The 21,566-nt window shown below is 39.8% G+C and overlaps 1 protein-coding gene across 8 annotated transcripts in view; it reads left to right on the top strand.

The window, feature by feature from the left end:
* The window catches only part of RIC8B (RIC8 guanine nucleotide exchange factor B), a 103,360-nt gene extending 82,043 nt beyond the window's left edge, over positions 1–21,317 (top strand). The window contains exons 9-14 of one of the 8 annotated variants that reach the window (XR_008419755.1): positions 5,465–5,584; positions 8,807–8,890; positions 13,021–13,159; positions 13,809–13,985; positions 15,812–15,926; positions 19,890–20,075. Coding sequence is in view for 3 of the 8 variants with exons in the window: in XM_019446677.2 (XP_019302222.2) it covers positions 5,465–5,584; positions 19,890–20,001 (232 nt within the window). In the remaining 5 variants the exon portion in view is untranslated. Of the gene's footprint in view, positions 1–5,464; positions 5,585–7,337; positions 7,494–8,806; positions 8,891–13,020; positions 13,160–13,808; positions 13,986–15,811; positions 15,927–19,889 lie in introns of those variants that run through there. The other 7 variants (XR_002079198.2, XR_002079200.2, XR_002079199.2 and 4 more) reach the window with 7 other exon arrangements.
* The last annotated feature ends 249 nt before the right edge of the window (positions 21,318–21,566 follow it).

The raw sequence follows: 21,566 nt of genomic DNA, 5'->3' as shown, positions 1-21,566 counted from the left end.
AGAACACTGGGTCTAATAGCATGGGAAATAGAAATGTGTTAGATTGTGAAAGTGATGTTAGATTTCAGGAGAGCACCTTTTGTTTAAATCAAAGACCATGATGTTTGGTATTGTTACTGTTTTGGCTTGGAAGAGTCCATACTTAGGCCTGCATACTTAGTTAGAATCTTCTTCAGCCTTTGGACCTGGCCTGTAGGGTTCATAGGAATGGTGTGTTAGTGTGGTCAGAATAGTCACCATTGTGAAATCTTGTTGTGTTTCTTAAACATTGGTCATTACAAGTATATATTTCTAGCAAGCATTACATCTTTCCCCTTCAGATAGATTTGCATCTGTTTTTTTCTTACATCTTCCCTCTTTCAGATAAAACACTATAGTGGGATGTTTGTTAGTTAATTTAAAATATTTATTCAAATGGTCCTTGTGGAAGCGGTGGTGAACAAAATACTTTGCAAGCAAGACAACTCCTTGTGCTCTGGGGAGTGATCTACAGAACTGAAAGAACTTTTTCCCCAAAAATCATGAAAACTTTTTACCAATCTAGTCAGGCTTATGAAGTCTGCACCTGAAAGGATTGCTTTCCCTGCTACCATCTGATTACCCTTCACCAAGATCACAGTATGCTTTTCTTATGATGCATTTATTCACAACAGTTGCTAGTTTGGGCAGAAGCAGAGAAATTACCCTTTATCCACTTGGCCTAGTCCCGTTGTCAAAAATGTAAGTGGATTCTGATTGATGCACCAAGGTAACCTGTAATCCTTTAGTGGAATCTGAAACCAATAATTGTGTGGAGCTTACATTTAGGCTATAGGAGACAGTTAATTTCACAACAGTCTTTTTTGTGTCAAAATAAGTGTATTTAATGGACTGGAAATGGCTTTCTGCAATTAGCAGAAATATAGTCAGAGAATCAAGTTACATGCCACACACACTGTGTTGTAAGTCTAGCCATGTTTGTTAAAAGTTTTCAGATAAACTTTGGTCCTGAATCAAAGAGAAAAATTTCCAAATTCTAACTTATATACCTACCTGTTTCTTTTATGCCTCAGAGCATGGAGGCCCCTTGACCATACAGGTGGTATAAGTGACTAATGTGGTTTGTACATCATTCCAGACATCAATTGAAAGATGTGTACCTGATGACATTTGGCTCACTTTAGACCAGTGGCCTTCAAGATGGGTATATAGGAGCCTAGGGGTCCAAAGAAGTATCTTTAAAGGGCTGCTAGATGGAGGGCAAAAGGAGGGGGTGACCAAAGTGGGCAGAACTCTAGGATAACTCCTTATACTCTTAATACCCTACACTAGTTCATAATCACACCCAGAAGCTTAAAATCATTGTACTAAGCAACTCAGGGGTGTTTCCTTCTTGACTATATTTCTCTCAGCAGTAGCTGTGGCAGCAGCTGTGTAATTTCTTCAGAATGAGACAAGAGACTTTTATTCTTTGTCAAGATTTTGTTTTGTTGCTTTAAGTCCCATTGTAATTGTCACCATATATTGAGACTATACAGAAGACTATTGTTTTGCGGGGGCAGGTACTCTGGGGAGTTTTTCCTGGAAAGATATTTCTAGCCTTATTTGCACTTAACCTCTTCTTTCCTGCTCTGAGCTCACAAAAGCCTTTCCCTATTAACCCTTATCCCTTTCCTGGAGGTTGCAAATTGTCCACTCATAGACTAGATTCAGCCCACAAGTAAGTTCTGCTTGGCTTACCTGATGTTGCATTCATTGGTTTAGTTTTGTGTTTTCATTTTCTGTTTTACATAATATTTTGCCGACATTTAGAATTCAGATATTTCAGATGGAAATTTGGATTTTGAACTTTTTTTTAATAAGTTCTAATAACATTAAGCCTGCATTTTCACGTGGCACCTGGCTGATGGAGTGGAGGGTCTGTGGTGCCCACCATACCAGGCATGAGCTCCTCTGGTTTAACAATATATCCTTGTCATTTACCTTACCTGCCTAGCCCCTGTAGGAATTTGCCTTTATAGCCCCTTCTTTAACCAGAATGCTTTGAGTGAAATTTAATCTACACTTCTTAGGAGATTGAAGTTAATTTTCATATAGCTCATGGAAATTTTAATGGCTCTTTTTTATAAAGTGACCTAGTACTGTTGATGTTGACCAAATGTAGCAACAACTCGAAAAGCAAAAGTTTTGAAATATATTTCAGCTTTTATGTATATATTCATTTGCTCATACCTTTTTATGTCTTAATCCCTTCATCTCGAGGCCCATAACTGCAGTCAGTTCATAGATAGTAGCCTTATATAATACGAAATGCTCGATGATGCTTTATATAGGTATTTAAATAATTCTTGTCACCTAACTGAAAGACATATACAATCATAGAATTGGAGAGCTGGGAAGATGGGGAAGGGGAACGAAGGCAAGGTGGGACAACATCGTACCATAAAATTACCCAATACAATATCTACCACAATTAGTGTACTTAAAGCATCTTAAGATTCAGTCTTAGAACAAGAGAAAACTACCCTCAGAATTTCAGTGTTAAGATCCTAAAACCTAGAAAGTTAAGTCTTAGACTATACTATTTGAGGTTGTAGTGATTGTTCAACTGAAAATAATCCACTTTATGAAATCTCACATCATTGTTGTTATGGTGACTGTTTTCCTCTCTTGGTAAGGAAACCACAGGAGGCTGGTTTGATGTGGGGAGCAGGAGGGGCGGCAGTGTCCCCAGCACATTGGCATTTTTCCCGTAAAACAGTGGCACAGTTCAGTGCCCCAACTTGTGTTTGCTGTGGCACCGGGTACATTCTTCTACATATTGGGGGTGGGGTATTACATGAGTAAAAGATGATAAATCCTTACTCTGTAAGTGAATCTCTGGCTACTGCTTTTATACTCAGTGAGCAAAGATTTTGTGACGTTAGTAGCTAATTTCAGAGCAAGCTATTAAATCATTTTAGCAGCAAAGGGCTTGAGGTCAGCTTATTAAAAGCGGACATCACTTGTACTAAAACCTTAAAAGAACCAAGAAAAGAATCAAATGTACCCTGATTCAGGAATTCATGTTCTGGCCTTATAGTGTGGATACCACAGAGCTTACCAGTGTATCCTCTTGACACATTTTCCCCTGAGGCACGTGATGGCTTATCCTAATGTCATTATATTCCAAAACAGTCTGTGGTTGTCATTTCTTATTCACCCCTCCATTGAACTTGAGGAGAAGAGCCTTCTTTCAAGAGACAAATCGAACATATTCCACATAGTTAGTACATCTACCTTTCCTTGTACTTTTTTCTAAGGCCTGATTTCCTTTGTCTGCTTGGGAAGTGGTATACACCTCTAATAAGTACCTTTACTAATTTATTTATAAGACTAGTTGTTTTTCTAATTTAGCAGGTGGCAGAAAAGGAACTGTGAAAACATGTGCTGTTGCTATATGCCCAGGGAAATAATTGATGGATGGTAGAATTACATTTTTAGTATGCATCTGGATGCATCTTTAAAATGCTATAGTTCTTAGAAGCCTTGTCTGGGCTCCCCTTGTTCTTGACTTTTGGGAACTATGATGACCGCATTCAGTGTTTTTCTTAATGGCCACTAACTAGAGGCCTTTTTCTCTCCTATTATAGCACCTGGCGGAATAAAAAAAAAAAAGGGAGGGAATAGTAGCACACAATGAGTGTCTGAAGTAGGCGCTCTAGCCCTGTGGTTCTTTAACCTCATTGTGTATCAGAACCACCAGGAAAATAAAATATATAGATTTAGTTGGTCTCAGGTGAGGCCTAAGCCTTTTCTTTAAAGTTTACCGAGTGATTCTAATGCGCAGCCAAAGCTAAGAATCACTGACAAGCCTATGAGTTTTCAGGCTGTTTCCTTCGAGTTCCTAAAAGTGCCTCAGGGGCTACCTTAAAAGGAAGCAAGTAAGTACAGACCAACAGAAGGGGCTTTAGGCCTCCACTCTGCTTGGTCACCCATCCCCTCTTCTGCCAGAGAGGTTCCACTTGTCTGTTTTATATGTGGGCTTTCTGTGTAGATTTCATTTGTTTAAAAAAAGGCAGGGGGAGGTTGGTGGTCTGTCCACCGCTTTGAATGAAAAAAAGTTTTTTAATCATGGCTACAGCCTTCGGTCTTATGCAAGAATGACAAAACAGAGGTTTTAGATATGTTTGTTGAGAATGCTGAGCACTGAGTCCTTCCACAAGAATCTGAATATCATGTAGCCTCCAAGGAATGTAGAAAAAGAGAAGGAGATCTTTTAGTAATGAATAGTAGTACCTAGTGACTAGCCCTTTTACTACTCCAAATGAGAAATCCCTGATTGGTAAAGAAAGTTAAACTGCCCAAGTCAAAGTCTAAAGCACAGCTTGCAAGCTAGCCCCCAGAGGACCCAGTTGATCACAGTCTTCGTTTTGGCCCATAGGATTCTACCTCCTGCCACCTTTAGACAGGTACTGTTCTCAAGTTTACCCCAGTCCCCAACATTCCACATTATTTATACTTGACCAGTTCACTCATTTGCTTATCCTGAAGGCCTGGCCACTGAAAGTATTTGTGTTTATAGACCCTAGAAAACAATTAACAGTTTGCTATATTTTTAATGATCAAATGAAATATCCCTGCAAACTATCTATATACTTGGCTCAAACAAAATGCCATAACCTCTTGTCTGCTTTTCCAGAAACATGTTTAGGTTATAGATATTTAGCAGCCATTGAAAGAATTTTCTTTCATCTCAAAAAAAAAAAAAAAAAAAAAAAAAAAATAGTGTGGCTTTCAGTTAAGAGGATAGCTTGTGTGGTATTACAACTTTGTACAAACTTTATGGAACATATTCATTTTAAGTACTTTGTTAAATTATTTCCAGAAAGCCAGATGGTATACCTGTCTCTTGGTAGGCTAGATTTCTTTTTTTAATCCAGGTCAGATCAAATCTAATTTCAATTGTTCTTCTGCTTTATCTTTTATTATTTAAACACTCATTGCCTTCTGTGGTCTCACTAATGGACTAATTTCCTGAGATTATAAATCGGCATGCTTTCATTTTCAGATTTCAGCCTCTCTGTCATCATTTTTCCAGTTTTTTTGACATATATTTGTTTTATGCTGTATCACAAAATGGATTCTCCTACTCAGAAATCATTTTTTCTTTAAATTAATAAACTATGCATCCAAGGATATTTATCCTAACGGCACCAATCAAATTTCATATTTTTAAAAAGCAGCCAGGCGTTAAAAAAAACAAAGTTGGCAAGTTAGCTATTGTTTTTTTAAAAGAGTAAAACTCTCACCCATTTCCCAAAGCAAATTAGTAGAAAAAGTAAATTTTTTTTAATTCCTATAGCAGTTCCATACTATAAAATTGCTATTATTGCCCATTTTTGGCTATTATACTCTTTCTTATTATAACTTACAACTTGGACCAGAGAGTATAGAAAGAGCATAATTTTAAAACATACAGCATAACTTCTTTTTCTTTTTGTAGCATTAATCTTATCACTGGTCATTTAGAGGAACCAATGCCAAACCCCATAGATGAAATGACAGAAGAACAAAAAGAATATGAAGCCATGAAACTTGTCAACATGCTTGATAAACTCTCCAGGTATTGTATTCCCATCCATTTTCTGCTTGGTTTCTAAAAATGTTCTATTTCTTTGTCTCTCTTACTGAGAGTTACCATGGAACAGCAACTCTGGAAATCCATGTGAATTGGAACAGGGTGGCCCGGGCAGTAGTAGTTCAGACCTCTCTCGGCTACCATGGTTTTTCTACGTGTGCCGCTTCTGGATGTGCATTCTAAACATTTAAACTCTCAAAGCTAGGGTAGGAACTACTAGATCACTGTGGTATTTAACCAACTAACCTCCCTGTCTTCAAAAAGATGCTGTGAGTTAGGTTCAATGATTTTGCTGCTTCTTGTATTTTTGTTTTAGTCTGTTTTGGTTCTTGTTCCAAATCATTATGCTTTTTTTTTTTTTTTTTTTTTTTTTTTTTTTTTTTTTTTCCATTTTTGATGTGCAAGCTGGCAATTTCTGTCTTTTTGGGTTGCTCCTGAAACCAAGAATTCTAAAATGCCATGCACCCAACAGGAAAAAGTGAAAAGGAATAGCTCAAATTAAGGGTTTTCTGAAAGCAAGTGCTTGTATTAATTAGGGATTCTAAAGACAATCTCCCCTTCCCTTCTTGCTTCATACCACCTTCCCTTCCAAAAATAGCCAGTTTTGAAAATAATTAAGTCAAATATGTACTAATCAGCAACTAGTCATCTTGGAGGAGTTATTAGAAAATATTAATTCCTTTCACACTTGCCTGAATTGCTCTATTTTCTAGTCATACATTGAGTCACTGTCTCCTTTAAGCCATCTTGAATGAGTGCTTCTGTGTGTTGGTGGCAGCTACCACTTAAAGGTGTATTTCTTCTGATCATTTTCGTTTTCACAGCAACTATGTAAAGGCTAGTATCCCTCAGTCAGGAGAAGTAGCAACTGGAATGGGAAAGCCGGAAAGCCAGCCACTGTAGGAAAAGGTGTAACAGAGAAACAAGTAGAGGCTAAAAGCATAGCAGGAGGCTGACAGACTTCAGACTTAGGGAGTGTGACAAGTATGGGTAGACACTGCAGAGTCTGAGCTTTTTGCAAATGATGCTGGTGATGTGGTAGAAGCTATATAAAAATAGCTTCATCATCTGCAAAGCTAATAGGACTAGAACTTAGTAACTTCCAGATAGTCCTTTTAAGTTTTCATCCTTTCCTAAAGAGGGTAGAATCTACAGCTAACTAACTATGCACACAATCTTCAAATGACCTTTGTTTGCAAATGACATTCTCCATACCTTTATATAGAATTGACATGTTCCTTTACTGAAAGAATTATAATCAAAGAGAAGACACTTATAGGCAAACCTATAGGAAACAGAATAACAAGGTGTGAATGAAATCAGAAACATAAGATTTGTGCTTGGCTACTTCCAAAAGGATCGAACGTAGCTAATGAAACTGTGGTTTAAGTACAGAAGTTAGGATGAGAACTAACAGAGTCCATCTAGTAGAAGCTGGAGAGGAAAATGTTAATAAGGACCTATGTGGAGCATATCCGTGTGTTAGAGCAATAAACAAATTTCATAAATTTTGCTGAATATGAATTCTTAAAATATAACACAGATGCTGTTCAACTGGCCTATATACCCTAGATGAGTAAACTCCAAGCTAGGAAAGTGGGAGATGGGGAAAGGACTGCCTAAAATACTCCAGTATAATCCACGTATTTGACTTACTGAAAGAGATAAGACCATTCCATAAGGCATCCCTATGCAAGGGACAGAAAACGGTGCTAGGTCCTTCTCCTTTTAATCCCAGGGGAATCCACATTTCTAGAAGCTGCCAACAAATAAATAGCCTGAAGCTATGTCAAGTCTGAAATTGCCAAGCTTCTTCCACTTGATTTAAACTATGCCTCAAAGAAGATGCATACTCACCCAGAATCACCCAGCAGATACCCAACTCAATCTGAAGGTGATACTCCTTTTTGCATGTATAAAGCAAAGCAAATATGTCTTGTGTTGGTTTTGATGGTACCGATTCTGCCATTAAAATTGAAGTTAAAGGCAACTTTAAAAACAGTTCTAAACCACAGACTTTTTGCATGACGTGTGGTGGGTTTTTTACATTGTCTGCCTTTGTGTGTGTGCTTCCTAACATTTGCTCTTACTAATGATCAGTGAGAAAATTGTATGGAGATCAGCAGTGGGCATTCCTAAGCAGGAATGCAAAGAATGAAGCCATTCTTTATGCATCTTACATGTTTGTCTTAAGTTTCTGCTCTCTTTTCACTGTTGATTTTGGGGTTTTGGTTTTTTTGAGGTAGAAGAGATGGCATAAAGCCAAAGTAGACTAAGTTCAGTACAATTCAGGGAACATTTATTAAGCAGCTACTCTGTGCAAGGCACTGTGCTAGGAAGATGAGGGAGATTCAGAGAACATGACAGACTCTGGAAAACGCACATTCTAGTGAAGGAAATGGCTATGATATTCTAAAATACAAGGTAGATGGAAATAATGACAAAATAAGGTCTATATTGAACTGTAAATACCCAGGAAAAGGAGCAGTTCATTCTGTTTGGATGAATCAGGGACTATTTCACAGGGAACATCTAGCATTTTTGCTGATTCTTGAGATTTAAAAGGTATTTATTTAATAGATAAGTGGAGAAATGACCATTCATTCCAGGTAGAGGGACATTTACTCTTGTCAATAAGATAAACCTTTGGTATTCACATACTACATCTTTCTTCCAAAAGACCCAGGGTGTTTTATCATTATTTAATTATCAGAAATCTATTATCAGATTTATAATTGGGGAGGAAGTGAGGCTCAAAGAAATTACCCCTGAATATATCTAAGCTAATGACAGGATGATACATTTCCTTTAACAGTTTACAAAACACTTTCACATACCTTCTCTTTGTAGCTTCATAACAAAGTGAGATTAGGAACTTCGTTTTCCAGAACTCAAGACCTTTGCTCTGTCCACTGTGCTACTGTGTCTGTCTGTTAGAGTTGGTGTTTGCCCGAACACTTCCTAATCATCCTCTTCAGCATTGCGCTGCTGGTCAGTTCCCTCAACCGTCACTCTGAGGATGTTCTGCATCCCACCAAGTCTTCATTGTGCTAAGAGTGTACTGTAGCTTTGTCTAATTAACTTTCCTTCTCAAAAATGAATCATTTTCTCCTGGGCCTGAAGTAAAAGGCATGTGAGTAAAGGATAGGGTTGGAGGTGACGTGGCCAAGGAATGGACACTAGACACTTCCTTTTTTCCGTCCATAGGAGAGCAGATGTGAAGGACCCGCACCAGGATGGTGGTTAGCAACAGTGGCCCGTGCCAAAGCACTTACCAAAGTGATGATTAAGGTTGGTCATGCCAAGTACTGTTACTGAGCCTGGTGTAGGGTGTAGATGTCATCTACTACCAAAACTGTAAAACCACCGATTCAAAAATTAAAGTCACATTTCCATTTTGCCTCCATGCTGGACATAGTGACTGCCACAAGGAGCTCACCACCTTGGCAGCTTTATCACAGCTACATTTCCAAGGACACTGGAGAGATTCGTGTTCCAACACTTTCTTCCCGTTGAATACCAGCTGACTTAGTAATATTCCTAGTGATTTTGTGTGTGTGTGTGTGTGTGTGTGTGTGTGTGTGTGGATTGTATTTGTGACAGATGTAGGTAAGGGGATTGGCAGTGGACCTGGAGGTCTTAAGAGTTTGAAAATAATCTGAACCCTGTAAATCCCATCATGTCTAGCTAGTACAGTGCCTTGTACCCTGTGGTTTCCCTAGTGTGTGATGAGGAAATAATGAACACAGCTGATCCCCAAATCTGTTGGGCAGCTTTTGGCTCTATAAAATACCCTATATGGTTTAAGACTTTAAACTTTACCTTTGTCAGTTCCATTTCTTGGCCAGATATAATGACTAATTTGAATCTTGGGGTACATAATTTCTTTAAAATAATCATTGTAATATGTAGCAAACAAACATAAGCATTAAGGCCTGAGGCAGGAGATTAAAAATGTCAAATGAAGCTTTCTATAATGTGAGAGCAGAGCTGAAAAAGGGAATGAAATTTGCCTTCCTCTCCACCTGCTCTTTCCTTCTTTGAATTGGAAAAAAAAATAAGCCCCCACAACTTAAGTGGGGGATTAGAATGGGGACTGTGTGTGTATACGCAAGTCCACTGTGGCTAATACAATTGCGTCCACCTTAGCTACAGCACACAGCTCGTGTGTAATAATGACGCCTCCTCCAGAAGAAGGGAGAGAGGATTGACTGGCTTAAGCGTAAACGAACCAAAGGAAATAATATTTCAAGTTTCAGTTTTGTTTTGATTTTCTAATCCCCTTTAGTTTCTTAATTGGAATCAGGCACTGATTAGTCTTCTACCCCACCCTTACCCGGTCACATTTAACAACATTTAACAATGTACATTGATTGCTTTTTTGCTTATATATTTTATCCAAATCTAAAATTTACATTTAAATAATTTTCCCATTTCTTATCTATTCCATATCATATATATATTTTTTACAGCCATTGTGTAGTATTTGAGACATGGCTTTCTTAATTAATGCAGGTTCCAAATATGGGATTCTCTTTAGACTTACTAAAGCTGGGACGAGCAATCAATGACTGAAAAGCAATACGTAACTTTATTCCTTATGAATAAGTTACTCTACTCACATAAAAAAAAAAAAACCTGTGATCACATCCACCTTTATGATAAGTTAGTCAAGGATGTGCTTTTCAGGTATGGTTCAGAAACATGTTGCAGTTTTTAAAGTGTTTTGAGATCTACTGTAGGTTCATAAGTGTAAAGATTGTAATTGTTTATATCGGAAAATCTTTTAGATCTGTGCTGTCCAATACGGTAACCACCAGCCATATACTACTGAGAGCTTGAAGTGTGGTTAATCTGAATTGGGATGTCCTATAAGGGTTAAATACTCAGACTTTCAAAAACTCAGTATAAAAAGAGAAATGTAAAATATCTCAATTGTTTAATATGGATTTTATGTTGAAATATTTTTTATATACTGGGTTAACAAAATATATTAAAGTCAAAGTCAGTTTTACTTATCTTTTTCAGTGTGGTTACTAGAATATTTTAAGATTCCATATATGGCTTATGTTATATTCACATATGGCAACACTATTCTGATATCATTAAAATACACTGTAAGGTTGCCTGGAAGTTCAATTAAGGGAACTTGGATCCAGTTAAGTTAATATGCCCTTAAAGTGGCAAGGGAGGATTAATTTGAGAAAGTTAGTATTGTGTATCTTTAGGTTATAGAGGGCCTTCACTGGCTAGACACCTCTGAGTAGGATGTCATGCTCCCTTTGTATTGCCTGTTGGTAGTCACTGTCCTTTAAGCTCTGTAGAAGGAATGATTACTTTGAGCTCTTAGTTTAAGCACTAGCTGAAATGGCTTCTAATAGAGAAACCTCAAATAAGAATAATGTCCCCTGGCTGTTTGTGCTGTTAGCTACCCTCCTTCAACTTTTAAGTCTTTCTGATTGGGGACAGCATGTAAGAATTTCAATTTCTGCTGCTATATTCAACAGTGTCAGTTGGCACGCTGACCTCTTATTTATTTTACTAATTTGGACAACAGGATAGAAAACTCCTGTGGAGAAATTACCAAGAAATAAGAATGCCTTCACTTAAGGATAAAACTGAATTTGATTCTTTAGCACTGTCCCTAACCTTTCTCCATATTTTTTTAACCATGCTGTTTAATGTGAGGTAGGTAACAAATTTTTAGAAGCTTTGCATGATTTTCTAACAGAAATGAGAATAGTAAAAGACTAATATTTATATAGTCTTTAAAGTTTAAAGAGTGTTTCCATTTATATTATCTCCACTGATCATTAAAGCATCCCTGTGAATTATTAGGGCAAGTAGTGTTTGACTGAAGAACAAACAGAACCAATGATTAGGAGACTGACCCAAGATCAGGCATCTGGTTGATGACATAGCCAGGACTCGATTCTCAGTCTTAACACTCCAGATCTTATGTCATTTTGAAAAATGACCAACAGCTCTCAAAAATGTGTCCATCTGGTTTTAAATAAGATGTCCTAAATTTTAAAAAAATGCAAAGTGCAAAGATTGTAAGCATATTTACCTGAGAATTAAGATTTGGAAGACCCACATTCCTGCTCTTTCATTCTGTAGTTGAGATCTTCTCGAAGATCAAGTGAGGTGCTAAAGTAAATAGTTTATATCAAACACACACACACACACCTTTATAAGAAGGAAACCAGTGAAACTGCTATGACTCTTTGTTAATAGAAGTTTTTTTATTTTAAAAAGAGAATGATTATAGGTATTCTAACAAATTCTTATATTTAATCCAACCACATTAAGAAAATCTAACTTTTGAAAGGCTTCCCAATGGGACTGTTTAGGCAACTCCCAATTACCTTTACAAACAGAAAGAAATCCAAAATAGATGATATGCTGTGTCCATTTGTCATGGAAATGATATTTTTTATGCTACATATTCACCTTCCTAATTGTACCCAGTCCCAAAGCACAATGGTGAGGTCTCAGGGAAGATCCCAGAATTGTTTTAAAAGATACAGCCTGAAGACTTTGAGTTTGCTGTGGAAAAGCCACCATACCCCTCCAAAAATCCTGGGGTAGCAGCTTAGTGAAAAATCGGTGTACCCAGTCAGGACTAGGAAGTCATTAGATGAAAGACCATGAAAGATGAAGGATCAGGGTCCAAGCCCAAAGGACATTTTTTCCCAGTATGTAACTGAACATGTTAAGCAATGGCCAAGGTTATAATATTATTCCTATGAGAAAAAGCGGTTATAAACACTTGTAAGCATATCAACAAGTTACTAGGCAGTCCGTTGAACTTTGGTGGAGTATGGACCATTGCAGTGATGCTGAAATCTTGAAATAAGATGCACTCTCAGACTTGGGATTAGAGCACAGATCACAGAGCTGCTTTCTCCCAGCTAGCACAGGCTCCACACTAGCAGGCATCTCTTGAAAAGCTCTGTGTTCATTAAAAATGTTTTATGTATTTACCAGTTTCTCACCCTTTCAAATGTGAAAAGGAATTAAATATGAAATGGCTAATTTAAAAAGTCAGCGTTCTTTTTTTCCAAGCAAACCTTACATTAAGAGCAGGAATCCCTGTGCCAAAGAAATGGTTCCCAATTATCCCGTCTTGGGTTTTGTTATACATTGTACAGAAGTCAACAAAACGAGTATGTAACAGAACCTGCCTAAATAGCAGCCACCCTCATTAGAAACAGGGAATTAATCAGAGGGCGATTGAAGGAAGCAGTGCCTCACAGGTTTCCCCCTTTTCTTCTTTTCTAATCATAGAACAAAATATATGACATAAAAGGATCGGAACTATTATGCAGTACTCAATTAGAGGGAGGTGAATAGGTCTCTAACATGCTGTTTTATCAAAAGAGCAGACTGGTGTTTGCATGACTGTTGTTTCATTACAGACCCTGTCATTAATTCCATGTGTCAATACTGCCCTGTAGTACACAGAGCAGACAAGAAAGAAGAGCCCTTGAAAACAAGGGAATGATTTTTGAGTCGTTATCAAGCTAAGTGGCAAGCGGGAAGCTGAAACTCGTATAGGTAAATTCGAAGGGACTCTTGGGAGATCTGCAAGTGGGAAACAAGAATGCATTTTACCAACTGCTTAATTATGTCCTGTTTTTCAACAAGTACACTTGAATTGAATGCTTTGTTTGTATTGCACAAAAACATGTGCTGTGGGCAAGAGTATTCTCTTGCTTCCAGGTCAAGTAAGGTGTTTTATACACATATACATCTGGCCTATTCTATAATGTGCGATTGGGTATGTTAGTGTCTGAGCCCCAATTTTGCACTGTCATTTCTGGGAGAAAGTCTTACATAGGAACCAGAAGCCCTAAAAAGTAGAACCTTGTCTAAGGTTCTGAGAAGTTACAGAAACCCAGGCATCCCAGAGGACCATCCTTACAGGGAAATGGTGGCTCAGGAAAATGTTAAAATATATCTGGGGGAAAAAAAAACAGACCAGAAATTTTTAAATATGGTATAAATCCCATAATCTCCCACCCCTAAATCTTTAAGAAAGTATTTTTTGGTTTCCATTAGCAGTTCCAAGGGTTAGGCTGGGGCAAAGTAGGGTTTCTTTTCTTGGACCTGCTTTATCTATGTCCTTGTGCCTGGCCAAGCCCTTATAGATTATGGTTCCTTATCGTTTAGTAAGATCAAATTTCTAAATGATGTTTCGTTCCAGTTGAACATTCTTGGAGGCTTATCTCTTCCCTGGCCAGATGCCTGATCAGATGAGAAGCCCGCCATGATACTGTCACAGTGCCTAGAATGGGCTCTTTATCCAGTAGACATCACTGTACTTTTTGATGATAACGAGGGCAGTCTTAACTTATGTTAAGGCCTGTGTATAGCATTGAAGGTAAGTATGAAGGAGTTGTTGCTATGTGAATATCTTAATCCTGATGCACATTTCAATATACAGTATCTCCATTTAACCATAATGTACATATATCTGACAATCTGACACCTAGCCATTCCTTTTAGATGTGACCTTCATATTTAGTGCCAGTAACTCTTCATGGCCTGTTTATTGAGGGCCATGACTGAATTTAGATCCTCCCTTGTTAACATTTGCCATTGCTGTGATTTACTTTTGTAATCATTCTAATCATCTGCCAGTGGTTTCGCAGGAAGGATTTCTGTTCTTGATGTAGGTCAATTATAGGTAGGATGCCGTGTTTGACTCTTAGGCTTAGAATATCTTGATTAGAAACAAAGGTTTAACAGCATTGAGTTTTAGTGTCTTAAAAACCTTGCAGCTTTCTAAATAGATCAAGATTATTTAGTAGCCTAATATTGAGACTCTTAGAATAGAATCTTGGGGATCATCTTGTCCAACCCCTTCATTTTATAGATGGGGAGACTCAAGCCCAGAGAAGGAAATGACTTGCCCAAGGACACCCAGCAAGTTAGAGGAATATCTGAGACTAGAATCTAGACCTCTCACTGCCCCATATATAAGAAGCTGCGTCTACACCAATCAGTAGTTCAGTTTCCAGGCTGTACGATACAAAGGGGGCCTGACTTTTGCACGGTCAGAATGTCTAGTGACATTGATGCAAGAAAATAATAAAAATAGTTAAAATAATGAGAAGGATTCTTAATAAATGGTTCTCTACTGTTCTTCATTTATGCCATGACCCATGCATTATACCCTTTTAATAAGCATTTACTGAGCACTTAGTGTGTGCCCCCAGCCTATACTAGATACTACAAATCGCAGCTAGATAAGACATGGACTCTGCCCTCAAGTTGCTCACCGTCTAGCAGAAAACAAGAAATCCCTGGAAAGCATTTTGCAGAATTTCCTGTAGAATTCTAATGCCTTTCCTAACTCTGTAAATGATGATGAAAATGAGTCTTCTGTGCAGAGATCTAGCTTTTCTCTTGATCATGATTCTTTTATTAGGAGTCCCATAAGACACTATACCTTTTCTTTCTGTGAAAGTGCAAGATAATATCAATTACAACTAAATTTAGTGCATAAACACTTACTGAGGACCTGCTGTTGGCAAGGCACTGTGCTAGACACATAGGGATATGAAAATTGAATAATTAGAGCATAGAACATTTTCCTTTTAAATGTCAGGGCAATACCGTTTCATAGCTCTCAAACTTTGTAACGAGAATTATTTTTTTTTAATATTCTTAGATGTAGGGCCCTTGACATCGAAGACAAAAATACCTTTGTACCATCATCCAAACTTGTCAACCTAGGATTCCAGTCTCCATTCAGATCCTCCTTTGTATCCCATATCTGTTTTGAGCTTTCTTTTTCCTTTACCTCAGCCAAACCAGCCTGCTTGCCAATCTCTGCACACAACTAACTCTTGCTTCTGTGCCTTTGCTTGACTAATTCTTCTGCTCCTAGGATGGCTTTATCCCCATCAATCTATGTCCATCGCTGCCATCACAGCCTGGCCCTGAGTCCATCTCCTGCGAGGCGCCTGTGATCAGGCCCCATCTCCTTCTGTGTCCTTCCCACACATACATAGCCCAGTTGATGGTGGAACAACATTTCTGTGGCATTCATTAATGCTTCCCATTCTCCATCCACATCTTGCTGATCTAGATATAACATCTTACAAAATGAAGCAGTCTAGTATATAACCAGATCATTCATCAGACCTTTTAGGAGTGAGTCTCTATATCAAAGATTTCATTTGGGTATTTGTGGGCTGTTAGTTGTAGGACAGAGAAGATCAGAAACGTTGAGATGGGAGTTTGATAAGTAAGCCTGGAGTCCAGCAGAAAAAAAAGTCCCATATCTGTGAGAGATCCTCTCTCCTTTCACTCCCAGGTAGGACAAGAAATTTCCTTTAAACACATTTCAGTTACAATAGGGGGGGAATTGATGAACTGTCAAGCTAGGGAAAGCAGGGCTCTGCCTGTTAATCATCTCAAGCTTGTTGATCTGCTGTTCTGTAATTCTTTTAATATTGTTTAATGTGTGTGTGTTTTATCTTCTGAACTGACTAAAAGCTTCTTGAGGACAGGGACCATGTCTTTTATTTGCTTCTGCATATTCAGCCCCCACTTATTCCCAGAGCCCCCTAACAAGCTTGGGGAAGTCTCCAATAAGCACAGAAAGACAGGAAAATCAACTTGCAGTTCCAACCACATTCCAAGCCATCACACTACAGTTTATACATACAGTGACCTTTTGCCTTCAGAACAACTCAGTGAGGTGGGTATTTCTATCCCAGTTCTACAGATAAGGAAATTGAAGAGAGTTCAAGGTCTTATTGCTAGTGACTGGTGGACTCAGGATTAGAACCTAGGTCTGTCCACCGTCAAAACCTGTATGTACCTTTCACTCTACCACAGTCATAACAACCAATATGTAGGACATCTTTGCAGCTCACAGAACTCTTTGATCTACACCCTTGTTATTGCTCCCCCTACTAGTTCTGTTACGGTTACTTCTTACATCATTGCTGGCAAGGAGGTAGAACTAGTATTATCATTATCCCCATTTCACAGATGGGGAAACTGAGACTCAGACTTACCCAAGATCACACAACTTGTAAGTGGAAGAGCCAGGCCTTCAAACAGACTTCCAGACCCCAGATGTTTTTGTTTTTTCACACTGTATCACATTGCTGCCTTAATTCATTTGCACAAATGCATGACTGTGTGGCCAGTTAATCACAGACACCTCTCCTACAGAGGTGTCTAGAAGTCCAAGCATCAAACGGAACCCTCAGAGGAGTTTTCATGTTATTGGAGGGGTGATACAAAGGACCCAAAAAATAAATGCTTGAGAAGAATAGTTCATAAGTGAGAATTAAAATATGAGGCCCTTTATCCCACAGACAAGTTCCTATAATTTGGCCATGAGACATTTGGATTGTTCTTTATTACTTCCATCGTAAAATTGGAATAGGGATGAAACAGATGAAAATATTCCTCCTAGGTTTGGACAAGCTGGTAGCTAGCCCAGCATCATCCTGCTGTCACAGAAGTGGAGTCGTGTTGGTAGTGGTTTGGGGGCGGGGGTGTATCCACCCAGCGTCCCATTGCGATCTCTCCAGAATTCCTCTAGGCCCATCCAGGGTCCTGCTTCCGCCTACCCCAGCCCTTCACTCCCTACCCCTTACTGTACCCTCTTCCACAAGCCCCTTTAGACCTTTGAACTTTATCTCTCAGTGTTTTATTCCCAGCAGGCTGTCCCCTTGTCCTTTTACGTCATTAGTAAATAGTGTCCAATATCACAAAATCCTTTAGCACAATCACTTAGAACTAGGGAGCTATGTTGTAAAAATGTAGATATGTGTGTGGTGTATATTAGTGCCAGAGAGAAGTTTTCACGGAAACAGGTTGTTTTTCTAGCTTTCCAGTAAACATTTCTACCTGGTTGTCACGCAGGGGCCTCAAGCTCTTCATGTCCTAGAAGAGGTCAGCATCTCCCCACCAAAATCTACTTCATCTGTGGTGTTCTTGCTCCAGTGGATTGTATCCCCATCCTCTCGGTCATCTGAGCTGGAAGCCACAGGGATACTCCACTTCCTAGTCTTTCTTCACCAGCCTTCAGCCCTTCCAGTGGGTCACAGCCCGAGTCCAGTGTCCTGTGTCCTGTCACATACACTGGACAGTGACATCCTAATGACTGGTCTCTCTGCCACCAGGTTCCCCCTGGTCCGGTGTGCCTTTCACACTGCTGCCAGAGACACTGCCCTATAAAACAGAGGTGACATCCCTTACAGACAAACCTGAGCCTCTTGGCATTGAAGACACTTAACCACTAGACCCCAGACTGCCCTTGCAGCCTTACCTCCGGCCACCTCTTCATCAAACCTCACCACTTTCCAAACACTGGGCCCTTCTGCAGCTTCATGAGAGCACATAGAGAAGAAATTGACACAATCCAAAAAGGTACACAAAACACACAAGTAGACGGGACTCTACCGAGCCCTGTACACCGTCTCCTTTGCCTCTAAGGCCCTGTGACTTCTTTGCCCAGCATTGGATACCTGTACCTGATTTGTACTGCCGTCCCTCCCTTTCCCGGGCAGTGTGGTCTACGCTTCATCTCAGGAGCTGCCAGTTCTTTGTTCGTGATCCTCTGACAGCATTTACCCCATTACGTTCTAAGTTATTTTTCATACATGTTTCACCCACTCCTCAAGGACAGTTGTGCCCAGTCTTCCTTTCCCTGCCTGGTGTATGACCTAGCTCCTGGCATGTAGGTATTGAACGGACATTGAGCAGCTGAACTCAGTGTGCTCCTGTAATGCAGTTAGAGCAGTTAATCCAGATGTGGTGCCCTGCAAAGAGCACAGGAGCCCTAGGTCCCAGGTCCAACTTGGCCCTAGGTGTGTGACCTTGGGTAAGTCACTCAGTCTCATTTAGCAAACAAGGGTGTTGGACTAAATGATCTCTGAGGCCCCTTCAACTTTAAGTTCTATGATTCTGACCCCATTTCTTGAACCAGGAACTGCATTTCCTCCCTTTTAACTCAGGAGCCTCAACATAGCCGGGCAGCCATCCCCATTACTCAAGTGGATTTTCAGACTCTCAGAAGTAGTCTGTGGTACTAGCCAGAGCTGCTTGCTCAGGCTCCTGTTGGCTTATCCAGGGACCACTGGGCTGTTCTCCCCCCCTCTCCGGGAGTTTCACTGCACCTCCAACACCTCACACTGCTGTGTGGCTGACCCTCCCCAGGCGGGAACCCTTCTCTGTGCCGGCCTAAGGGCCAACAGCAAGGAGGCAGAGGGAAAGCAGTTTTACTGTTTCCCTTTACTCCAGATCCCACCAACATTAAGCTGCTGCCATGTGGGTTCTTGGTTATATATATGTTTTCAGGGGGTGATGCCCATTTCCTTGAGAAATAAATTTGAAGCAGCTCATGTGCCTCTTCAAGGCTACTTGTAAAGTCTGACATTTTGGGGGCAGGAGGAGGGCTAGAGTTAGCAATTCAACAGGTACATTTGCCATAATCTCCATGTAATAAATAAGAGCCTATGAAGAGATTAAATAAATCTTTCCTAATGCTTTTTGATTGACTTAATCAATAATTAATCATCTTTAGATGAGGCTGTAACTCGTGGAGTAGATATAATTGGATTAGCTGAAAAGAGGCAGTTGGGGAGCTTTGAAGAGATTAAAATGGCTGTCAATCCCATAATTAAACTGCCACAAACAAAAGCAATGGTGTTTAAAAAAAAAAAAAAAAAAAAGGAGGAGGAGGAAAGAGAGAGAGAAGAAAATAAGAGGGAGGGAGGAGGGAGAAGGGAGAAGGGTGGGGAAGGCCAGCTGACTTGGATTGGATTGAGAAGTACTTATGTATTGCTGTAGATTGGAGAGGCAGAATCAAATCTGACCGATTTATTCCACTGAATGAAATCCATACATATCAAGTCAGCCACTTGATCGTATGCCTGGCCCACTGGGACCCGTGAAATTTTGGCAGCTTCAACTTCACTAAAACAACGAATCCACAAAAGGAAAAAAAAAAAAAAAAGTTAATTATTAAAAACAGAAGAGACCTGCTCCTTGTCCTGAGCCCATTTAGACCTTGACTTTTCATACTTTTAATTGGCTTAGTAGGTTTGGCCTGTGTGAATGAAGTCTTTGATCTCCCTCTTTTTCTTTCCATGCCCCTTTCATCTTTCCTGTTACAAACACACAGAGAGCTTGAGGAAAAATACTTTGGTTTTTAAAGACTTTTCTTTTTAAAAGGATGTGGATTTGGGCGGGGGGAGGGGTGTGTGTGTGATGCTGGTGAATACTTTTTTTTTCTCTCTTTTATCTCTTTTTCCAGAGAGGAGTTGCTTAAACCAATGGGACTAAAACCTGATGGGACAATAACGCCTTTGGAGGAAGCACTCAACCAGTACTCTGTCATCGAAGAGACCAGCTCTGACACAGACTAAAAGCGTCACCTGCCCAACTCTCAATATTGCTTTTATCAGCATCTTTTCTCTGTAGCTCCAGGGGAGTCTTTTCTCTAAAACATTTATGCCCTTGCTTTGGCTAGAAACACATTAACTGGTTTACTCATTGAGAATCCAGCATATTTAAGAGGTGATCCTGTGTTTTTGCGATACCGAGGCATTCGTACAGAGCTGCAGTTAGATGGAGTTGCAGGGGCTAAAAACACAGAGAAAGAGTAATTCCACTTCATCGGGATGGAACTGAAAGGACTTCGTTCTGCAAAGCAGCCCTGGTTGAATCTGGCCGTTCTGTTTGCCAAGGTTCTTAGAAGATAGAGTCGCGTCCTTCCTCTCACCGGTGAAAGCTGCCCTCCTGAATCTCTCCAGCAGACAGCGGCACGTGAGAAGCAGAACGAGCTGCTGATAAACAAGGGCTGAGGCAAGCGACTTCTTAGATCAGGACTGACCACGTGGAAGCCAAGCAGCTGCTCCATAAACCTAGCCCCACTCTTCATTTCAATTTTGTATAAAGATGTGGAAGTGCACACACAAACACGCACACACACGGCCCCAGACTTGCAAACTGATTACATTCTGAAAGTTTGTATGTCGCTTATCTAGAACTTCAGAATACATTTCTCCCCATAAAGGGTTATAAATGATGGTTTAGTTCTGAGGCAGCTACAAATGCCTATTTATTCCCTTATGTACCTTAACACTAGACCCATAGAACTGAACTCCCCCCCCCCCCCCCCCCCCCCCCCCCCCGTCTGTATCACTGCATGGGAGTGTGCATTCTGAGCTCTGACCCAGGGTGCCAGGAACACACATCCTCCGATCCAGCAGAGGGGATGGGGACTCCCCGAGTCCTGGGGGTTCTTGTGTGGCCTCTGCCGGGGGTAGAGGGAGTCAGCGGCACCCATCTGTACATACAGGTCATTCATATGTCACAGGTTTTAAATTGGGGACTGTGTGTGTGCCTGTGTGTGTGTTCAGCCTTTCTACCCTAGGTGATCAGTTTAATGGTAACTTTATTTATTTAAAAAAAGAGAAAGAAACACAAGTAGTTACTGTTAAACTGATTAAAGCTGTTTATTTTTACTTCTAGAATTGGTCATAGGAGGAAGTAGAAAATGGATCCTGCGGTAGACAGCGGGCCTAGTCAGTCAGTGGCTAAAGCCTAAAGGGGTCGGTTTCCTTTTATATGTGTATGTATGTAGATAACACACACATACATACATATATACACATAGATGATGTGCTTAACCACTGCCTTTTAAAACTTTAAATTAAATAAAACATTGGGGTTGATTCAATGTAGCCATCTCTGTGTGTTTCTTTATAGATACCTGGGGTAAACAATATCCCAGAATTTGTGCTTCTCTGAAGTGCTTTCACATCCATTATCTCACCTACCACAAGAGCCTTTTTAAGGATAGGTAAAGTACACAGAGTATTAGTGAAAGAGGTCATTTAGCCAGAAGTGTCTTCTCTGGCAAAACAACAGTTCAAGGATGGAATTTTAAAAGGCCTTTGAGCTACCAAAAGAGGTCACTAGAGTTTCT

The sequence above is a fragment of the Panthera pardus genome, unplaced genomic scaffold (assembly GCF_024362965.1).
Source record: "Panthera pardus isolate Hobbes unplaced genomic scaffold, ASM2436296v1 HiC_scaffold_6, whole genome shotgun sequence".
Lineage (NCBI taxonomy): Eukaryota > Metazoa > Chordata > Mammalia > Carnivora > Felidae > Panthera > Panthera pardus.
This window is presented reverse-complemented; position numbering and strand designations above follow the sequence as displayed.